The sequence below is a fragment of the Coffea eugenioides genome, chromosome 2 (genome assembly GCF_003713205.1).
Source record: "Coffea eugenioides isolate CCC68of chromosome 2, Ceug_1.0, whole genome shotgun sequence".
Lineage (NCBI taxonomy): Eukaryota > Viridiplantae > Streptophyta > Magnoliopsida > Gentianales > Rubiaceae > Coffea > Coffea eugenioides.
Genome location: NC_040036.1, coordinates 7,930,255 through 7,953,480, shown reverse-complemented (window position 1 = coordinate 7,953,480; position 23,226 = coordinate 7,930,255). Strand labels below are relative to the sequence as shown.

Here is a 23,226-nt window from a genome sequence, read left to right as displayed (position 1 = left end):
ATTGTATAATGCTTTCTCCTGCATATTCAAGTGTATATGATTACTTGAATATTCAAGGTGTTAGTGAAGTTGCCGTGAAAATCTACAACTTGGCTATATCGTTAATATGGTTGATATGGCTGCGTTGGTATGATTCTGTTACGTTGGTGGTAAAGCTCAAACTAAAATATAGAAGAATCCAGAACTATTGAAGGTAAATCAAAATGAAGTGAAAATTTGACACGCACCAATAATACAGGTTAACGAGGGTAAGTGAATCAGTATATGGCAATTCTCAGCTGAAAAAGAAAGTTGTATCAAGCAGCCCAACGTTTTCACTGTTTTCCATCACATGCGCTCACAGAGTAAACTACAGCATGCTCCAATTCAGGTCGAAGAACGAGAAATGAGATTCTTTGCCATTAATTTTCTTTCCCATTGGTTTCTTGAAATTTGTTTTTGGTCGAACCTTAAATGCCAGCCATCTGATCTAAAAACAGCAGTCGTTATCATTGAAATTGAGGTGAAAATAATGTGGTAGAACTTAACGCAGTTATCCAGGATATGTGTTGGGTCACCCACCCCAATCCTTAGCATTTCCCGGTCGAAATTTGATTGTGTTGATGACTAAATCAAATCCCAAGGATTATGTTACGGGATTCATGCATGTCTAATTCCTTAACCTTCTCTGTTCCCGCTGTCCAGTATACGCATTCCACTCCTTGGCTATTATTCTCGCACAACACGCTAGATGACTACCAAATCAGTTATATGGCAATTGTCGGCTCAAAATGAAATGCTATAGATATTAGATAATACTATAGGTAAGTTATCGTATCAAAATGCGGAAAAGGGCCAAGGTTTTTTCCAATTTTAGAATCTCATGCACGCAGAAAATATTAGTGAGGACATGCTCCCGTTAGAGGGTCAAACTTTAAAGGACAGAAAACGACTAATTGCTGCGACTTGAGCAAAATTTCCTCTCTTTTACTCGTTTGTTTTTGGGGCATATGTACCTTGTTTTACCGATCTCAACAGGGTTCTGCTGATGCGGAGGTCAAAATGATTTTGCAGGAACTAAACAGCTGTTATAACAAGCAAGCAAAACCGCATGATTGCATCACCATGGGTGTATCATAAAAGGCCAAAAGCAAAGTTAGATATGAGTCGCTACCGTTATATCATTCAGTACTTTGCACCATTCATAATATGTAGATTGTTATCTAGATCAGTAATCACGTAAGCTACCAAAAGCTGAAAGAGATTTCCTCTTTGACAAAACCAAAATGCTAAATCAGAGTCCCATTAGTCACTGCAGCCGGTTCTGCTCAATCAATTGTCTCAATTTTTGGAGGAGCACGACCAGAACCAGACCTAGCTGAAGGAGTGTTATTGTCCATAGCACAAGCCATGTCAGGTCTACCAGCACCCTTGTACATCTTGGGAATAGGTTTGCAGATACGCTCAAGCTCCTCCATCTTCTCCTCAAATTCAACTGCCTCAGCGTGCGGCTGACTATCCAACCATTGAATGGCCTGGTCAATTGCATTCTCAATCTTCTTTCTGTCAGCCAGAGGCAGCTTAGCGGTTATGTTCTCAAGCTTGATAGTTTTTCTCATTCTGTAGGCAAAGGTCTCCAGTGCATTCCTTGCCTGAACCTTCTTTTTGTGCTCCTCATCCTCAAACTTGTACTTCTCGGCTTCCAGGACCATTTTCTCAATTTCTTCTTTTGACAATCTTCCCCTGTCATTGGTGATAATAATATGATTCTTCTGGCCGGTAGTTTTATGCACAGCAGAGACATTTAATATGCCATTGGCATCAATGTCAAAGCAAACATCGAACTTTTCAGCTCCCTTAGGGGCTGGAGGAATTCCCGAGAGATTAAATGAGCCCAGCAAGTTGTTGTCCTTTGAACTTGCACTCTCACCCTCGAAAACTGCAAAACGAACAACAGTTTGGTTGTCTTTTGATGTTTCAAATACTTTCTCCAATTTGGTAGGAATAGTGGTGTTCCTAGGGACAACAACCGCCACAATTTCTCCAACAACTTCTATACTCAGGGATAACGGGGTAATGTCCACCAGTACAAAGTCCTGAAGCTTCTCATGTCCCCCGCCAGCCAGGACTGCTGCTTGGACAGCTGCACCATAGGCAACGGCTTCATCTGGGTTAATGCTTTTGCACAGATCTTTTCGAGGGAATAAATCTTCTAACAATTGCTGAACCTTGGGAATCCTGGTTGAGCCACCCACAAGGACAACATCATTGATGCTGCTCTTATCCATCTTGGCATCGTTCAAACACTTTTGAACTAGCTCCATGCATTTTGTAAAGAAATCCTTGTTCAGCTCCTCAAATTTGGCCCGACTAATAGTCGAGTAAAAGTCAATACCTTGAAACAAGGAATCAATCTCGATTTCTGTCTTAGTACTGAAGGAAAGGATCCTCTTTGCCCTCTCACAAGCTGTCTTCAATCTCCAGAGAGCTCTAGGATTTCCACTAATATCCATATTATTCTTTCTCCTAAACTCTTGGACGAAGTGGTTCACCATTGTATTATCGAAGTCCTCTCCTCCAAGATGAGTATCTCCAGCAGTAGCTTTCACTTCAAAAATGCCCTCTTCAATGGTGAGAATAGAGACATCAAAAGTGCCACCTCCGAGATCAAAAATAAAGACGTTCTTTTCGCCAGTGCTTTCAGACTTGGTATCAAGACCATAAGCAATGGAAGCAGCTGTTGGTTCATTAATGATACGCAACACATTGAGGCCAGCAATGACCCCAGCATCCTTGGTTGCCTGACGCTGTGAATCATTAAAATAGGCAGGGACCGTGACAACAGCATCCTTGACAGTTGACCCGAGGTAGGCCTCCGCAGTCTCTTTCATCTTAGCGAGGACCATAGCAGAAATCTCCTCAGTTGCGAATTGCTTTTCCTCACCCTTGTAGGTCACTACAATTATAGGTTTGTTGCCAGAACCAGGAATGACCTTGAAAGGCCAGTGCTTCATGTCACTCTGTACAGATGGATCAATGTACTTCCTGCCGATTAACCTCTTCGCACCTGCAATTACAACAAGAGATTAGTATCAAATATTCGATCAATTATGCAAAATGACAAGCCTCAGAGGATACAAAATTTAGAACAATTAAAGCAGGTTAGAGTTTGGACTGGTGCATGCACTGACCCCATTAAAAAAAGAGAAAAAAAAAAAGGGTTGTTTGCACTTTGCATAGAGATCACCTTTTCCTTTCCTATAATGCAATACAACTCTAGAACGACCGAAAGAACGACCGAAAACCTTGGGAGTAACTTCACTCTCTGCGAATGCTACTGGAATAATCTAAATTTAATTCACAAATCTTAGTCAAGACAGTCAAGCAAGCATCATTATTTATTCATACAAAGAACTTCGAAATTGAACAAATTGAACCAAGTATTCCAAACAGACAACCAAATTAATTAAGTTGATATGGTATTAAACTTCAGCTCAGGTAAAAGCGAGTCCAAAATCGAATAATATGTAAAAGAAACTGGCATCATAAATGACCACTGTAAAAGGTTAGCTTTTTCTCCTATTTTGGGCATTGGAATATTATCACGTGTACTAATACCAAAATGGTCAACTAAAAAGTGATCAAAGAAAGACAGCAAATAGAAAATTACCCACCTATCATACTACTTAGTCACACAACATAATGCACCCAAAAAGGGGAAAAAAAGTGAGATGAGAACTAAAGAAACCATCAAACATAAATCAAATAGTAGGGTTTCCATAAAACCTTACCGAAAACGGTATTGGTGGGGTTCGTGTCAACCTGGTTCTTAGCGGCATCTCCTATGAGACGCCCGGTATTGGTGAAAGCAACATAAGACGGCGTCGTCCTGTTACCCTGATCATTCGCTATGATTTCAACGCGACCGTGTTGCCAAACGCCCACGCATGAGTACGTCGTCCCTAAATCGATTCCGACTGCCGGTGCCAGCTGAGGGACTTCGCGTTTTCGTTTTTCAGCCATATTACTATCAAACTCTAGTCCAGTTGATCAAAAAGAAAAGGATTCAGTACCTTGCTTGGACAGAGCGAGAGTTGCTCGAGGAAATGTATACTTTTACCAGAAGCCTGGAAGCATACTAAAAAGGTTGAATTTTAAAATTTGAAGGATGGCCTTTTTATTTTGTTTTTCTTTCCTTTTCTGTCCGGTTTATGGTTCCCTTTGGTTGAGAAATAACTATGAAGTGGCGAGGGAAGCTTAAGTGACTGCCTTTCAAATTTGAAACCGATGACTTAATATACTTGTTTTCATAAATTGCTCTACCTTATTCCCCTACCTATTCCCCTACCTCCGTCCCGTTTTGTTAGTCTTGGTTTTTTTTTCACACAGATTAAGAAAGTGTAATTAATTTGGTTGGAAACATAAATTTAGATTAATAATTTCCTAAAATACCCTTATGCTAATCACGAAGAGTGCCAATTAATATCAGTTACAGCTAATGGGTTAGTATTGGAAAAGTTCAATGTATTCAATGTAGTGGGTTAGTATTTAATAACAATGTATTAATAATAAGGGTATTTTAGACAATTTGAAAGATTACTACATTTCTTAATGGGAAAGTGGACTACAATTTGGGACAGACGAAAAAGGAAAATAAAGACTATCAAAGTGGGACGGAGGGAGTATTATATTCACTGATCAAGGTTCTTCAAGGTTACAAATGAAGTAGGATTCACCCTATTTATAGTTAATTCAAGATTAAAGGTACATGAACCCTATTAAATACTAATACATGAATTTAGTACTTCGAGTACATTCATAAATGGGTTCATCCAATGTATCGATGAATCTAGAGAGAATATATGTATCTTTCTTCTTGAGAATATAAACGGATATCTACATCTTATAATTATTTCATAATAATATAGTATATTTCACAATTTCTTTTAATTTTATAGAGGATAATAAATGTGATCGAAGTGCTATATGGTCTTGTTTATACATTGCACAGAATCGTAAGCACTTTTTCTTGTATTGGATTGACATTTTTAGTTTTTATTAAACCGACAAAACAGCATATTATTGGATGTATATATGTAAAGGTAGATATGAAAGAAAGCTTAGTCCAAGAGAATTAAGAACTAACGTATAGGATAGAGGATTATTTAGAAATTTTTTTTAGGATAATCCTATAATGTTTTTTGTAATATGATATATGTGAGATAAAAATGCAATTACGAAGAAAAAAAGGTGATTGAAAAAATATGAGTGTGTTTGAATAAAGTAGTATTATCTGAAATAATTATTATAACACTATTTATAATGATGTATATATATTAGATAAAAAAGATAGTTAGAAATTTTAAAAAAAGCTGGAAAACGTATTTATTGTGTAAGTAAAATAATGTATGACCAAAAAAAATTGGTATCCAAATGCACCCATTATGTATTTATGCTGGAAGCCAAAAAAAAAATGTTCCAAATAATGGGGTAACTCCTTTGTTTATTGCTGAAAAATAAAAAAATCGCAAGAATGAAAAGTGGTATAGAACTATACTTGCTGGGTTGAATCAGCCCGGCAAGCAAGGCAAAAATATTTTTTTTCTAAAGAAAAATCGTTGGGTTGCTGGGCTGACTAGGCCTAACATGTTGTATCTTTTTAGTTGTCAAGCCATCGATTTAGACAAAAAATTAAAAAATATGTAAATAATTTATAAATTAACTCAAAACACTTTACAATAAAGAAAAATATTACTTTTGTAACTTGCAAAAACTTCAATAAAATTTTAAATTATGGGCGGAAAGTTTTAAAAAAGAAAAGAAAGTAAGTAGTTTTTTTTTTTGGTTTGGGAGTTGATTACAAATGAAAAAAAAGATATTTAAACAAATTACTTTACAAATATGCCCTTTCTATAAAGTAAAAGAAGGTGTTTTGGTGAGGGTTTTATAGTGGAGAGACTCATTAGGGATTAATTTTTTTTTGTATTTTTAAGGATAGTTTTGTCATATTTAAAAATTTACTTAAGACTTCCACACTTTCCTTCCCTTTCTGACTAATTTTGGGCGAAAAGTTTTCCTTTACATAGAGTGAGATGAAATCTTTCTAAATCTTTTCTTTTCCATCACATTTTTTCTCCCAAATCCTTTCAAAACTTTTCTTTTCTTTTCATTTCCTTCCTCCCAAACTAGCTATTAGTTTTACATGCAGTAAGTAATTTTCGTTAGCAAAATGATTATAATTGTATTCTTGGAGGTCGAGCTCCGTGGATCAAATTATTGGAGGCGAGTCACCAGCCTCCAACACAAATGCATGGGCAGAGGCGGAGAGCTGCTCTGATCCTCTCCGGTGGCATCCACGATAATGAACCCCAATTGCTCGCATACGGATTGCTATAACGCTTACCTCGCTTTCCGCTGCATCTGTAGGCGTATGTAATTCTTCAAAATTCCAACAGGCCAGTGATATTCCCAGGATTAGGTTGCCCTGTTTCTTTGATGTTAATTAATTCCATTTGTATTGTCCATTGCCTCAGGATTCAGGTGGTGAAGTAAAGCTCAAATAAATCATTTAATAAGAAAAAATCCAGATTTCCGTACTAAATTTATATCTAGATAAACTGAAACTTGATACTGTAGCACTCAAGCTTAATGATAATTATCTCAAAATAACACAAGACATTTTATCAAAACAAAATGGAAACAGGGCCTAGGTTACCAGTTTGGATTATACATTATTTTTACATTATTTACATCCATCATCAACATATTTTTTAATTACTTTTTTATTTCGTATATATTATATCAAAGAAGTGCTACGGTATTTTTTCACAAATTTATCTCAAATAATTTACTATCCAAGTTTACTATCTTAGGCGCGTACGAAATAAGTTATTTGCACTATCATTGGTCAATAATATGTATGAGGAATCATTTCCACCATATCATTCGGTAATTTTCACCAATAATATGTATATCTTCTCCCAAGTAGTAATCACATAATCTGCCAAAAGCCAAAGGGGTTTCTCTTTACTTAAAAATAAAAATGCAGCATCCAAGTCCCATTGCTCACTTTCAGCAGCTTCTGCTCAATCAACTATCTCAATTTTTGGTGCAGCACGACTAGAACCAGATCTGCCTAGAGGAAGAGCATCATCGTTTATGACGCCAGCACCCTTGTAACTCTTGGGAATAATGGGTTTGCAGATGCGCTTGAGCTCTTCCATCTTATCCTCAAATTCATCTACCTCCACAAGCTGGTGACTATCTAACCATTGAATGGCCAGCTCAATTGCATTCTCAATCTTCTTTTTGTCAGCTGGAGGCAGCTTAGCAGTTATCTTTTCATTCATGATTGTTTTTTTCATTCTGTAGGCAAAGATCTCCAAGGTATTCCTTGCCTCAACCTTCTTTTTGTACATCTCCTCCTCAAACTTGTACTTCTCAGCTACCAGGACCATTTTCTCAATTTCTTCTTTTGACAATCTTCCCCTGTCATTGGTGATAATAATATGATTCTTCTGGCCGGTAGTTTTATGCACAGCAGAGACATTTAATATGCCATTGGCATCAATATCAAAGTAAACGTCGAACATTTCAACTCCCTTAGGGGCTGGAGGAATTCCTGAGAGATTAAATGAGCCCAGCAAGTTGTTGTCCTTTGTACTTGCACTCTCACCCTCGAAGACCGTAAAACGAACAACAGTTTGGTTGTCTTTTGATGTCACGAATACTTTCCCCAATTTGGTAGGAATGGAGGTGTTCTTAGGGACAACAACACTCGCAACTTCTCCAACAAGTCCTATACTCAGGGATAACGGGGTAATGTCTACCAGTACAAAGTCCTGAAACTTCTCCTGTGACCCGCCAGCCAAGACTGCTGCTTGGACAGCTGCACCATAGGCAACGGCTTCATCTGGGTTAATGCTTTTGCAGAGATCTTTTCCAGGGAAGAAATCTTGTAACAATTGCTGAACCTTGGGAATCCTGGTTGAACCACCCACAAGGACAACATCATTGATGCTGCTTTTATCCATCTTGGCATCGTTCAAACACTTTTGAACTAGCTCCATGCATTTTGTAAAGAAATCCTTGTTCAGCTCCTCAAATTTGGCCCGACTAATAGTCGAGTAAAAGTCAATACCTTGAAACAAGGAATCAATCTCGATTTCTGTCTTAGTACTGAAGGAAAGGATCCTCTTTGCCCTCTCACAAGCTGTCTTCAATCTCCAGAGAGCTCTAGGATTTCCACTAATATCCATATTATTCTTTCTCCTAAACTCTTGGACGAAGTGGTTCACCATTGTATTATCGAAGTCCTCTCCTCCAAGATGAGTATCCCCAGCAGTAGCTTTCACTTCAAAAATGCCCTCTTCAATGGTGAGAATAGAGACATCAAAAGTGCCACCTCCGAGATCAAAAATAAAGACGTTCTTTTCGCCAGTGCTTTCAGACTTGGTATCAAGACCATAAGCAATGGAAGCAGCTGTTGGTTCATTAATGATACGCAACACATTGAGGCCAGCAATGACCCCAGCATCCTTGGTTGCCTGACGCTGCGAATCATTAAAATAGGCAGGGACCGTGACAACAGCATCCTTGACGGTTGACCCGAGGTAGGCCTCAGCAGTCTCTTTCATCTTCGCAAGGACCATAGCAGAAATCTCCTCAGTTGCCAATAGCTTTTCCTCACCCTTGTAGGTCACTACGATCATAGGTTTGTTTCCAAGACCTGGAATGACCTTAAAAGGCCAATGCTTCATATCACTTTGCACTGATGGATCAATGTATTTCCTGCCAATTAACCTCTTAGCACCTGCAACAAGAGAATAGTATCGAATATTCGATCAATTATGTTAAGTGACACATCCAAGCCTCAAAGGATGCAGAATTTAGGCCAAGAAGAGCAGGTTGGATTGGAGGATGCACCGACCCAAAAAAGAGAGAGAGAGACCCGTATGGATAGGGCACCATTTCCGGTACTACAAGACTACCCTAGAATGTCCAAAAACCTTTGGCTTAGCTGGAATAATCTAAATTTAATTCACAAATCTTGCTGGAGAAGGTCAAGCAAACATCATTATTTATCCATAGTAACAACTTTGAGAAATCGACAAATTGAACCAAATATTCCAAACTGACAACCACATTAATCAAGTTGAAAACTTCAGCTTAATAAGAACACCCATCGAAATTCCAACAATATAAGGAGAAAAAGGTTAGCTTTTTCTTTTGTTTTGGGCATTACGGAACTGCCATATGTTCTAATAGCGAAAGGGTCAACTAAAGGAGTGATCAAAGAAAGAGAGCAATTAGAAAATCACTCACATATTACTGTAATTAACTAGTAACATAATATAATGGTAAAGAGTGAGCACTAAAGAAACCATCAGATAAATTGAACTTCGTTGAAAAAGCCGTACCGAAAACGGTATTGGTGGGGTTCATGTCAACCTGATTCTTAGCGGCATCCCCTATAAAACGGCCGGTATTGGTGAAAGCAACAAAGGACGGCGTCGTCCTGTTGCCCTGATCATTCGCTATGATTTCAACGCGACCGTGTTGCCAAACCCCCACGCATGAGTACGTCGTTCCTAGGTCGATCCCCACCGCCGGTGCCGGTGCCGGTGCTTCGCGTTTTCGTTTTTCAGCCATGTTATCAATCTCTAGTCCAGTTAATGAACTTTGAAGAGAGCGAAAGTTGGTTGAGACAAAATATACTACTCTTACTCTATTGCTTATACTAGAAGCATGCAAGGTAGAATATTAATTTTTAAAGACGACTTTGGTGGCTTCCTTTTGTTTTGTTTGTTTAGCTCCAATTGCTTGAGAAATTGGAAGAACTTGTTGATTTTTCCTTCGGTTGACTCCTCCTTCTTTTGGTTTTTGAATTTTGATTTTCGATTGGTTGAGTGCTTAAGAAATAAAAGAACGTACTTAAAATTCACAGTTCTATACTTTTTTTTTAAAGAACAAATTTTATACTTATATCTGAAATTTTCTCATATTTTTCTTTGTGCTAAAAGAACAAATTCACATTTTGCTTATAAATTGTTGTGCTAGGCATTCTGCGTAAAAATTTCTGTTCCAAATTGGAAGACGAAGACGTCCTAGGCATTTTTCTTATTATTATTATTTGCTTGTTAGGTGACTGCCTTTTGAAATTTGAAACCTTTGACTTACTAAACAAGTTTTTATAAATTGTTGTGCCAGGACACTCGTCTATTTCGCCTTTCCTTATTCCCCTGTACATTTCCTTTCTATGCCTCTTCTTCTTCTTCTTCTTTTTAAAACAAAGAAAGATTTTGGAACAAAAAGTATAAGCACAAACGGGATGATACTGTTGTAGTAAAATTATTTTTTCATTCCTTTTCCTTCCTATTCCTTTTTATTTTAATTTTTTGCCAATAAAATTGTTAAATTACTACTATTATCTCTAGTTTCTATTATAACCAAATGTCGAATTAATAATTTTTTTGATGAATTAACTTTATACGTAATCCGATATTTTTTGCTAATCTTTATTTTCTATTTTTTTGGTATTAAAATTAACAATAAATCAAAAAGAAATTGCCCAAAATCACTATTAAATTATGATAATTTCACTATTCAAAAAATTCATAAACTCTAAATCAAGTATTTCAACATTTTATTTTCTATCTTATAAATCTAAATTCATAATAAAATACCATCAAAAGTATCCTATCATAGTGATAAAATTATTATTATAGTTATTTATCAGATAGTAGGTAATAGGTATGGACATGAAAAATTTAGTACATTTTTCTTATAATTACATTAGATAATCTTATAATTCTATAGGGAAGTAAATTAAAATTCATTACACAAGGGCATTTTTGGGTATTCATTTAAAAATTTGATCAAATCAATATTATTTTATGGTTTTGTTACTAAAACTATCAAATCAAGGGAGGTATGTGTAATTTTTCAAACTTTAGGGGGAGCTCAGTGAAATTATCAGAAATCTCAGGGAAGGTTTATAAAATTATCCCAAAAAATAATGGAACATGAAAACAGGCTCAAATTTTTTGTTAAGTGTATAAAGCGTGCCAAATAATTGACAATTCTTTTGTTTATGGCGTGAGACTTAGCACTATATGTGATGAGCTAATGATATGATTTACAATTACAGTACCTTTCTAGCCTACTTGGTTTAGAGTTACTGGAATCTAGACTCAAATTTCAACTCTAAGATGTGCACCTTAGGGTACGTTTGATAAATCTGAAATCTAAATCTGAATCTATTAATTATTGAATTTTTAAATATTAAATCTAATACATTTGAGTGTATATCACATTTAGTGATAAGTGAATAACTTATTACTTAATTTTGGGAACAAGTTTTGCCTAGAAAATTCAGTGTTACTTAATTAATTCAAATGTTCAATTTTTTGTCATTAAACGATCTGAATATGTTAAGATCTGAATCCATTAAGTTTAGGTGCTGAATTAAGTTATCAAACAGGGCCTTAGCAACTTATTGGTCCATTTGGAAGTCATAGCCCATTGAGAATGGAAGCACTCTATGTTGGATTGTACCAAATAGGCCTGGACCCTTGGGACTTCGGGACACCCACGATCTGTAGCAAATTCTATACATTATCGCTTTGGAATTGGACCGAGCCTCAGTCAGCCGGACCATGCTTCGCGATGAAACAATTCCTGAGTGAACCCCATTACTTCCTAGCATTCTATTGATCATCGTTGCGGGAAACCACAGCTCTGATTGAAGTTGATTTCATCGTTGGAATTTCAAATTGTTGAGAATTTAGATCCAGTTAACTTTATTACGTTCTTATGACTCACGATCGAATTGCTAGTTTTCTTTAAATTTTGTAAAAATATATTTTTCAATTACCCATTTATCTGGTATATATACAAATCATAGCAAGTTACAGTATATTAAAAATTGAGAGCACTTAACTATATGTCGCTGGGCCTCTGCTGGCAAGTGGTGGTGGTGGTATATAAGCTCCTAACTAGCCATTTTGGTCGCTAATCTTGATTTCTATCGAGCTCAATACTGCTTTGACGTTGCCTAGCAGGCTCAATTAATAAGCTAGCCAAAAAATGTAATTATTTTGTCGAAAACACCTAATTATCATTATTAATCACCCGATAATAATCCTTATAAAGAAATGAACCTAACATTTTTTTTTTGGTTTAGTGAAGATGTTATAATGCCTATTATCAATGAATTATCTAAAAGCATTATTATTGATGCCACTTCCAAGGCATATTCAGCCACATTAAACAAGTAATTTGGAATCTGTTTTAGAAGCGTCTTAGCCCTTAATCACGTGAGCACGACCTTTTATGAGGAGATTTGTCTGTTCTTAACAAGTGATTTGCCACTCCCAAATTTCTTAATTACCACACGTGACTGCAGTGTTAAATGCAGATAGAGATTTATCAAGTTGTGAAGTTGGAGCAGTGTGGGAGGCGGAGGTGACAGCGAGTGAACAAATAATGGCGGAAAAAAGGCTGCAACAAGGTGTGGCTAACTTTCCAACTGTGTTGTGTCTACTACACAAGAAGAAGGGGGAGGGGGTTTGCTTTTTGCATGAAAATGAGCTAAAGAAAGAGATATTCTGGCCCAAGATATTGATTAGATAGGGAATTAGATTCTTGCTCCACCACCAACCATTCCCAATATTTTCCAGAACCTCAATTCTCTAGTACCACCACATGCATGTGCCTGGCTTTGGAGCTTCATCGGATTTGATCCCATAGCGTCTTGCAAGAAGTTAAAAACCACCACCATTTCTATCTGTAACAAGTCGCTTTTTTTGTTCTTTCTCTCTGATATATTTATATATATTGGCTGAGATCTCACCAGGGCCTTTAATTCCGTGAAGAATTTTTTCTCGTATCAACACATTCAACAACGTGGTCTGGATTCCGACGTTTTCATGGCGCCTCTTGGTCCCCTCCCACCATTAGAATTTAGATACGTAGTGAGTCGACGAGAGTGCCTGCCTAGTTGTTGTCTTGAGGATAATTATTAGTTTGTAGACAACATGCGATGTTACGAAGATGATGTGTACAAATAAATGTGATTCTTTTCTTTTATCCATGTCTGCATAGAATCACGAAAAGCATTATGTACAAGCTAGCTTGGTTGAATTGATTCTCATAATGGACTGCGTTTTTATCCTACTGAATTGGACGGATGAAGGATCATGACGTGATTGCGATACAACTGATTCCTGAAAATTTGAGGCTATGTTTTTGTTTTCAAGCAACTGAGGATGGGCTCTTCTATTCTGTAATTCAGTTTTCTGCAAAAATTTAAATTTTCTTTACTGAAATTGCATTATTCTAGAGAACTAATACAACTTGGTTGACGTTTGGAATGCAAAATGTTTACATAGAAGAAAAGTCGAGTTCTGTAAATTAACATGAAGCTCATACGTTATAAATGTGGAATCTTTTTTTCTGATTTTTGTCTCTCATGCACATTTTCCTCCCTCAAGGAATGATAACAAAAAGATCGAGACTAAAGCAAAGAGAATACACATTGCATGAGAAGAGGGAAAAACCGAAAATGGCATAACAACAAAAGAACAGTATCGATAGCCGGATCGAATGTTCTTTAGTTTTATAATTTTCTTCGAGAAAGAAATGTTGAACCATTGACAAAAAGTACTTTACTTCCACTAGAATGTTCAGTCATTCCATGCAAATCAATATAATATAATAATATAATTCAGAACATTGATTTGATCAGTCTTCTGTTAAAAGAATGTCCTATACATATGGTCTTTACTAAACTGATTAATTAGTTCTTTGATCTCAACATAAAAATTAAAGGGTTTGAATGTTTTGTCGACAGTGTGGAATGAGACATTAATTTTATCTACTAAAACGAGATGTATCTGCTAGATTTCTTAGGATGATTTAGTTAACTATTTTCCCAAAGAATTCTAATATTCGCCTCAAATAATGACGACCATGCATATAAATTTGTTCAAAAATAAACGATACATGGGGCCCGCAGACTATTATATTAACACGTACGATAAGTTTACCTCCACCCTCACCCTAAAAAACACAAAGGAAAAGGTTTTGGTCTTCAATGATTTAACCAAAAGATCTTTCCTTTACCAAATTCTAGCCGCTACCTAATTGCTTCAGCAGGAAAATAATTCCTTAGCCCCATTTTTCAGCTGCGAATGGGGACCCTTGGCATTGGGTGGTGAGACCTCATTTTTCACAGCTAAAGATGGAGAGTGTTGACGAAATTTGATTTTGGTAGGGCAACGCACGGAAAAAGAAGGTATTGCATTTGCAGCAGGACCCTGTGGATATGACGTGGCACGTGAGAAAAGCAGCAAGTCTCCGACCATTAGCATCTGAGCCTCACGACCAATCTCTTCCTTCCATCTCTCCCGGCTGCGCCCACTCTTCCCCTCCTCATTCCTCAGCCCTCCCACCCCACAAATATTTTATGCATGTCGCCACCACATGCAGGATTGGATTCCTTCGTCTACGGTGGTGTGCTCCATCATATAGTATATAGATGGTAGTAGTTTTTACTAGTCCAAATGACCAAATGCAGAAAAGTATTTTAAGTTAGATGATATGTCACGTTTGGAGGGGTACCATTGATCAGATCGTATACTTTCGCCATCATCCCCAGATACTTAATTGTGGAAATTTAAGCAAAACCGAAGTATCTGTAATGTACATTTCCCATTAATTATTACACTAAACTCAGAAGGAAAAATAAATAGTAAGTTTTTTGAACAGGAAACTTGTTATTGTGTGCGGATTTGAGGTAGGGCAAATCACTTGCATCGCAAGTAAGGATCAAGATTGCACTCAAATCACTGTTTGTATATGTAAGTTGTAGCTAGCAAGCTGCCTTGCGTCCTTGTTACGTTCCAAATGTTGACCCCTGCAATTGATCGATTGATAATTAATTCACTTTTTTTTTTCTCCTTTTTACTTTATTTATTTTAACCCCTACAATTGATGGATAATTCACTTGGCACAACATATTAGAAAAAGTTTTATGCTTGTTGGAATGCTAAATAAGACCATGGGGCAATTGTTCCAAAACTTTGAATTGAACTGCAAAGAGAATAAACTTGACTTTGGCTGATTCAAAAGTGAAATTACCATGGAACACTTTCACTGTGAAGAGCTATGGATGGACTATAACCTGTTGAATACGGTTAAATTACAAATAAAATAATGATAAGATCGATCCTGAGAGCTGATCTCATTATGCGGAATTCCTTTAATTCGATGGAAAGTTCTTCTAGCCAATGGGTATATATGAGAGCAAATTGATCTACACAACCTTTGACTGCATGATGGCTAAAAAAAAATCTGACGATAATTTTGAAAGAATCTAAAATAGAGCAGCACATAACAAGAGGATGCATGTCGGTCGGGCTTGGCTGTGCATATAATCACCACGGTAAGTAATGAAACATCAGGAGAACAAGGCATTGTATCAACTGACTATTCATGTTACCACAGTAATCTACTTTAAAAGATGAGCAAAGATGGCTTTTCATATGATAATGTTCATGATATCTGCCTGTGCACTATGCACGAAAATTTATACAAATCGGCGGGGACATGCCGGAACAAAGAAACTTACATTCCAGGGTCACATTTCCATCACATAACCCCACCAGCCCCTGCCTTTTCCTCGAGTTTATTCTTATCTAATGCAAATCAAAACCCACACCCAACTTTTTTTAGTCAATTAGGAACATAATGAAGTGTATGTACAGGCTTAAAAAAAAAAAACGAAATCAAAAGTGTATGTACACCATAATTAGATATATATTAGAATATTAGATTAGGGTTCCATTCACCATTAGCATCTGTCTTTATCAGTGCATGGCCATCAAATTTCCCTTTTTAATTAAGGGTTTTGTATTAGAAACATAAAATTGAGACTTGTAAATAAAGAACTAGTCGTATGTCTTCAAACCCTGAAATTAATTTAAAAAAAAAAAGAAAAAGAAAGAGAGAAAGAGAAAGAGGAAGGGGAGGGGAACGGGCAAAGATGAACAAACCACTATAATAAATAAGCACCTCTCCTTTAACTTTATAAATCTTCTTCTCTTTTGGTCTATACCATCTTTCTCTGCAACTCTCTCTTGTTGATGTGATTCTCCACCATAAACCACATCAACCTTTACAAAAGAGAGAAAGGTCCAGCACCACCATGGTATTCTCTTCTGTTCCGGTTTATCTAGATCCTCCCAATTGGCCACAGGTAAACTACTGACTAGTAATATTATTACCAAGGTTTTATTTCTCCACCCTCTTTTCCCAACCAATCTTAAATCCCCTTAAACAATAACTAATAGCGAGACCTAACTAATGGAAAAGATACATATCCACATAAATATTCCGAGCTAGCTACCTTTTTTTTCTAATCTTTTCTTCTTCATTTTTTTCTTGAATATTCCAGAAAATATTTGATGCATCTGGCTTTACTTTCCTGCAGCAACAAAATCCGCAGCAAGTAGCTGGTGATGGTGAAAATTCTCAATTTCCACCACCTCTTATGCCGCCCCCACCTCCGCCTGGAGCTGGGGGCACGGCATCTATCCGACCTGGCTCGATGGCCGAACGAGCCAGGCTATCAAAGTTACCACAGCCTGAGGCAGCCCTCAAGTGCCCCCGCTGCGAATCTGCAAACACAAAATTTTGCTACTTCAACAATTACAGCCTGACGCAGCCCCGTCATTTCTGCAAGACTTGTCGGCGATACTGGACAAGAGGAGGGGCACTAAGGAACGTCCCAGTTGGAGGAGGATGCCGAAGAAACAAAAGAAGCAAAGGAAGCAGATCAAAGTCCCCAATGACTAGCGACAATCAAAGCAGCAATTCCACCTCAACTAGTGCAGTTTCTGCTAATAATAGCTGCTCCACTGATGTAATGAGTCGTTTGCCACCTCCACCTCCGCTATCTTTCTTTCCTCCTCTGCATAATCTTGCTGATTTTTCGAATGTGGATATCGGTATGAGCTTTGGTGGAATCCATCCAACAGTTACGACCAGGGCCGGTGCTGGAAGCGAAATTGAGTTCCAGATTGGTAATCCTTTGGGTGCTGGGCCACTTAATTTGTCATCTCGATTCGCAGACCAGTGGAGACTGCAACAAGTGCAGCAGTTACCATTTCTGGGTGGATTGGAACATTCAGCTGCTGCTGGAGTGTATCATCTTGAAGGTGAAGTTATTGATCAGCCATTAGGATATGATGGCGTGACAACGGATCAGCTGACATCTAAAACATTGGAAGCTCATGGGGGTTCAGTCAAGCTGGAAGAAAATCACCAAGGGCTGAACTTGTCGAGAAATTTCTTGAGCATTCCTGGGAATGATCAATATTGGAGTACCACTGCCAATGCATGGACAGATCTCTCTGGTTCTACTTCTTCAGCTAGCCATTTCATGTGATAATATGGTATCCCTAATCTTGAAAACGTTATCAATATTCAGGCATGTGTGTCTTAAAGCGAATACGGGTTCTGGTAGCTAGAAAGAAATCTTATCAGAAAAGAATATGATCAGGATCGATTGTTAAAAGATGAAATGGGGAGCAACGATTTGATCAGCAACTCTTTCGAGCGTCTGCTGAAGAAGTTTGGAAAGGGTAGGCATCGATTTTCATTTTTTTGTTCATTTCATTTTTATGGGATATGCTTACTAGAGAAGTACTGTAGTGGTAGACGTATATGTGTTGATGCCATCTGACAGGAAGGTTTAGGTTCTCTTAACAGATCCACTCCACTGTATTAAGTAATTTCTTTGTTTTAATTGCGTGGAAGAATTATGTAAATTGCTAAACTCTACCGTATCCTTCCTAAAGTTGAATTAGGATTAATAACAACTCCGCTGGTGAAAGTCTCCATTCTGAAGATCATATAAGGATTAAATATGCTACATTTAGATAGGCAATATTAAAGGTACACAACCAATTTTCAAGATTATATATAGAGAAAGATGCTCCATTTAGATGATGAGCTATTAAGAAAGCCAATGAATTCTGGAGAGCAAAAGCAAAGATCCATGCATTTTAGTTGAACTACCAGCAATTTGTAATTAAATTTGAAATGTTCATCCAACAACATTGTATGTTTTAAAAGCACTTCATCCAATTTGTAATTAAACTTGAAATGTTCATCCTTGTACTTCTACGTGCATTCTAGGCTTGTGACTTCAATTTACAATCTTATGCTGTGAAAATTTTTTTGGAGTCGGTGCTTGGACAAGATCATGAGCCAAAGAGAGACATATGAAGCCTCTTCATGAAACGTAAAGCTTTTTCTTCAGTCAACAAGCGGCCATTTGCTACTTTGAAAAGATAAATCATCTTATGGTTTCCATTTTGACGTATTTTGTGATTGTGTACTTGTCCACTGGAAGCCCTGGATGTTTGGCTGAATATAGTAGCTACGGGACTAATTGGTTAAATTCATGCATGTTGCTTGACTCCCCCATACCTTGCAACTTTCTTCTTTCACTAACATAGTGACCAGGAGGCAAGAGCAAGTTAACTAAGATTTAAGAAACTCAATCCAATGCTGGAAGTCTGAGAATCTGTTTCAGTGGAGAGCACTGCAGAAGTTGCATTCTAGAAGTAGTTTGCTGGCCATGAACGTTGTTTCATGAAACCGGCCATGCTTAAATTCATAAATATGGAAGCCAGAAAGCTGAAATGAGTCATGGTTCACGGTACCAAGTTTCTTTAATCACCAATATGGTAATCCCAAATTCCCAGATACCCCTATTTCTCGTGTACATATTTTGGAGTTGTCATAAATTGAGGTAGTCACCATTCGCCCTTCCAAGATTACTGTTGAGCAGACATTTATTTAAGTTCGTGCCCATGCTTTGAAATTTAGAGAGAGAGAGAGAGAGAGTTTGCAAAGCAATGATCTTGCAATTATGATGAGGCAGTGAGGCATCTAGTGAGGGTTAGTGAATCGTACTCATTTGTTGTTTCTGGAGACTGGAGTGAGTGAGATACGTAGGTTGGTAGTTAGCAGGACGGGCAGACAAAAGAAAGAGAAAAACGCCAAATTCTCACGCAAAACCATGACGAGGAAATGAAAGCATTCTCGAATTGTAGGCTTGGAGAAACTGAGGTATGAATCAACATCAACGTCTAGTCATTTAGACCAAATGAATGGAAACAGCTTTTTCATAATTAATTGAGAATTCAGAAGGGGAAAAAAAACATGTTTTGAATACATAGGATATGGTATAATTAACTTACTAGGAATTAAGGACTATTTTACTGGTATGCATTTGATACCAAAATTTAAACTTAATTAGAGCAAAACTGAAATACGGCCTCTAAAGTTCCATAGTACTGGAGTACCAAAATACGGCTTTGTGCATATTTAATACCAAAACGGTTTTTGTTTGTCTCGTTTGCTCATGTAATTGAATGAACAATTACCATTTATGCAGCTTTTATAACATGAACACTACTCCTGATATGTATATATCAAATAAAATAGAGTACTGGTGGTCAAGGCAAGAGGAGAGGAGGAGGGGGGTGGGGGGGTGGGGATCAGCAGCTGGTTTTGATAAGAGTAAGGAATCTGGGTCTGGATTTGCTTTTACGGTGCCCAAGATCCCTTATAGGTAGACATGAGAATAAAGCAAATTCAGGTTCAACCTATAAAATCACCCGTCAATAAAGCGACACTGTGTGTCTGTGTGTGGGATGTAAGTAATCCAACAGTGATGAGGTTCCTTTTTCTTTTCTTTTATGGTCGGTCACCCTTATTGTACTGTTGTATTTTATCCACAAATTATAGATGCCATCAAAATATTACTAGTACTATTTGGATCTCAAAAATGCTCTTGTTTTTGTGTCCACCACCGCGTTACAACAGTTGATGTCCATATAAGTTGGCGTGAGAGGATCCCTCTGTTTCTGTGGCAGCCTTTTGAGAAGTTCTTGTTAGTTTTCTTTTTCCCCATCTACACTTCCAGCTGAGTCTGATACAATCATGCCAACACCCCACCACCCACTCCTCCTTCTTCTCTAGATTCCAGCTCGTGTATATATGCTCTTCCCAGGCCTCATATTCTGGGATCTACCTTACAGGCCTCAACTAATTAACGAGCCATGTTGAAGTGCATGACTAATGATTTAGAAGCTTATTAAGTCTGTGACTGTCTTCTCTATGCCCCTTAAGATTTGTCTACACATACTGCTAACAAAACATGCAGTAGAATTTAATTAGGATGGTGTGGTACTAGTCTCGATTTGAGTATTGAAAGTTTATAGTAAAATTCGCCACATTTAACTAACAACCAAAATTTTGCATCTCACCAAAAGGTGAATTATCAGGAAGCATCGGGGCGTTGGGACAAATTTCACTTTTTTTACCTTGAAAATCCTAAGACTCTGTCGTGGCACTTTACAGTTTGAACTTCCAAGTGTGGAAATGCAATGCCTGTATTTTCCTCGTTTTTTACACTTAATCTCAACTCAAGATGATAAAATTGTGCTAAACCACAGTGAATTTAATTTCTGATAATATTAATTATTCGTGGATGTTGAACATAATTTGTCATTGTAGGACTGGGTCGACAAATTTGACCAGTTGAAGAATCAATACAAACTTGATTAAAAAGATCAGGAACTTGATTAAATTCATACAATTAACCCGACTGAAAAACTAGAAAATAGATTTTGGTGTTAATGTGGCACAATAATTAAATAATAGATTCTGAGCAGCCTTACTACATGTATATATTTCAGTAATTCATAGCAGGTTGGCACAGATTTTGATGGTAATTCAAATCGGTCAGCAACAGCGAGCAAATTGGAAACAAGAAACGAAATTCCTTGACCCTGAAAAATTCCAAGTTGAAATCTAAGTTCATCATTCATCAGAACCACGAAAGAGCAGTAAAATTTCGAGGAAATTAATCACTTCAAGGTCATTGTTTATAGTAGGGTTAAGATAATCATTGCTTTTGTCGCGTAATCCACAAAAGAATGCTGCATCAGGCATCAACGGTGGGGCGATGTTCTTGGCTTTTCAATCATCGTCTGTCTCAACTCTCAAGGGGTAATGTCCCATACTGTTGCTTGATTAATTGGATTGGATTCGACTGCATGCTCTTTCGTCTTCTATCTAATTCAAAAGCAACAAAGCAAAATGGAAGCTTGCGTGATCCAGCACTAATTTTGCATGGCGTTTTCGTTTAAAGTTCTTTTTATCTTCTTCTAATGCTGCCAAACCAGCACCCTCATGCTCTCTTAACTTATTATGCGGTCATAGATGTAGAAATTTTGACTGGTCTTGAAAACCTGTTGCTTTTCTTCTTTTCCTAAAGTGAGGGAGAGGGACAGAGAGAGAGAGAGAGAGATTGGGTTTTCCACAAACCTATGTTCAAAAGAAGCCAAACCCTCAATCGAGAAAACTAAACTGAACGGAACAGTGATGTCTCAGCTCCGCTAAAGTCGAGAAAGATATAGTTGTTCGTTAATTAAGATGGATGACCAGACAATTGTGCTTTAGGAAGGGTGTTTATTAAAAGTTAGCAACGGACGACGAATGGGAAAAAAAAAAAACTTAAACCTATGTTGGATTACGTGTCCAAATAATTGATGACAACAATCAACATGTTACATATTGCTAAATGAAAAATAAAAATATATAATGTTAGGTGATATATATATACTTCAATCTTAACTGTATATATATTTCATTTTTTTTCTTTTTTTACAGATGGGCCTTTATATCAAGTTTGGCTAAGCATTTTGAATTCATAATTGTTAGTTTGCCTTAAAAGGTTAACCATTTTTTTTTTCTCAATCTAGACTCATAGATAATAGTTTACCAGCAGCCTTTCCTATTATACTTTTCCCCTTTTTTTGGGTCAAGAAGAATGAAAGCAAATTCTGCGCCTAATTGTTTTTTTTTTTAAAAGTACGTACGTAGTAGGACTTATTTTTTTTCAATTTTATTTATTTAAATGTAAAGTGGTGAAAGAAGATAAAACCAACAATCGAATTTATTAATTTCTAAAACACGGATCAAGCACTCAACTGAAACTGGTTTGTTTGGATAGTGTATTATTTGAAATATTATTTGGAATAATTACTGTAGCACTTTTTGTGATATGATGTATGTGAGATAAAAAGGTGATTGGAAATATAAAAAGGTAGGTTGGAAAATGTGTTTGTGATGCAAACGAAATATTATTTGAAATAATTTTGAAATAATGTCTACCACGCTTTTTGTTTGCTCAAATAATTTTTTTTAAAAATGTTGGTACGAAATTTTTTAAAATGTGTGCTTGTCAATTACACTTACGTGGTCGCCGCTTTGTGGATGTATCATGCGCAAAAGCTAATGGTGGTCTTTGTCTTTCCATGCCTAGCGCCTCAATTAATCACTACACCTAGGACGTCACTTTCACGTACAACACGATTTTTCCCTTTTCCTCTTTCGTCAATCATCATGATTAATGTTTCAGGACCGCCAAAATTTTTTTGTTAAAAAAAAAAAAAATTTTGCCAGTTCGTTTATATTATAGATTTCAACCATTATGCAATGAATTTCAACTATGACTTGAATTCACCTTGCTAGGAATCTACCACAAATCTAATTACGTCTTCTCGTATCATCCAATTCATAGCTCCGGAAACAAAGGCTTTTGTTACTTTTGACATTAGTCTTGTTTTCCAAATTATTCGGTAACCTGCATGCCTAAAAATGGCTACGTGGAAATGTTTTCCAAACACAATCGACAAAAGAAACTTGATACTTGGGGAAAATGTTTTCCAGATTGCATTTTGAAATTTCGTGAGATTTCTAGATCTCTTCGAGGCAACGATTTCCAATCAAACTTAATCCATACTAGGTAATTAGTTGCCTACACGGTTATACCTGATGTTTCCACTCAGTCTATGGGCCTTAAAAGAATTCGGTATCGTCACCAAAACCAATGTGAAGTGAAAAACGGTTCGCAAAATGAGACTAAATCTTTGCCTGGAATGGGCCTAATTGTGAACTTAAATGGGCCAGATGCAAAGTTATTACAATCCACGTATCTATTTTCCTTGGATCAAGAAATTTTAACAGCACTTAGCTTCAGAAACAAAAAAAAAAAGAAAAAGAATTTAGTACTCCGTACTTTGATGGTTGGAACTTGGAAGCGTACACCGGCTGTACAGTGCCGGCCTTCTCCCCACAGATTAAAGGCAACGAAGTTAGATTTTG

At 37.0% G+C, this 23,226-nt stretch overlaps 3 protein-coding genes across 4 annotated transcripts; 1 reads left to right on the top strand and 2 right to left on the bottom strand.

Moving 5' to 3' along the window:
• Positions 1-1,116: 1,116 nt before the first annotated feature.
• LOC113761377 (probable mediator of RNA polymerase II transcription subunit 37c) lies at positions 1,117-4,071 on the bottom strand. The gene is made up of 2 exons (XM_027304338.1): positions 3,771-4,071; positions 1,117-3,046 (listed from the first exon to the last, which is right to left on the bottom strand). Exons 1-2 carry the CDS (start codon positions 4,000-4,002, stop codon positions 1,308-1,310), a joined length of 1,971 nt encoding a protein of 656 aa, XP_027160139.1. The 5' UTR covers positions 4,003-4,071; the 3' UTR covers positions 1,117-1,307.
• A 2,827-nt stretch (positions 4,072-6,898) lies between these two features.
• On the bottom strand, positions 6,899-9,626 carry LOC113761378 (heat shock cognate 70 kDa protein-like). The gene is made up of 2 exons (XM_027304339.1): positions 9,399-9,626; positions 6,899-8,791 (listed from the first exon to the last, which is right to left on the bottom strand). Exons 1-2 carry the CDS (start codon positions 9,421-9,423, stop codon positions 7,065-7,067), a joined length of 1,752 nt encoding a protein of 583 aa, XP_027160140.1. The 5' UTR covers positions 9,424-9,626; the 3' UTR covers positions 6,899-7,064.
• A 6,468-nt stretch (positions 9,627-16,094) lies between these two features.
• LOC113761640 (dof zinc finger protein DOF3.6-like) lies at positions 16,095-17,891 on the top strand. Of its 2 annotated transcripts, none has more exons than XM_027304713.1 (2): positions 16,095-16,237; positions 16,472-17,891. In XM_027304713.1, exons 1-2 carry the CDS (start codon positions 16,187-16,189, stop codon positions 17,426-17,428), a joined length of 1,008 nt encoding a protein of 335 aa, XP_027160514.1. In that variant the 5' UTR covers positions 16,095-16,186; the 3' UTR covers positions 17,429-17,891. The 2 variants fall into 2 exon arrangements, with proteins under 2 accessions (XP_027160514.1, XP_027160513.1); XM_027304712.1 differs by having other exon boundaries at positions 16,436-17,891.
• Positions 17,892-23,226: the final 5,335 nt, after the last annotated feature.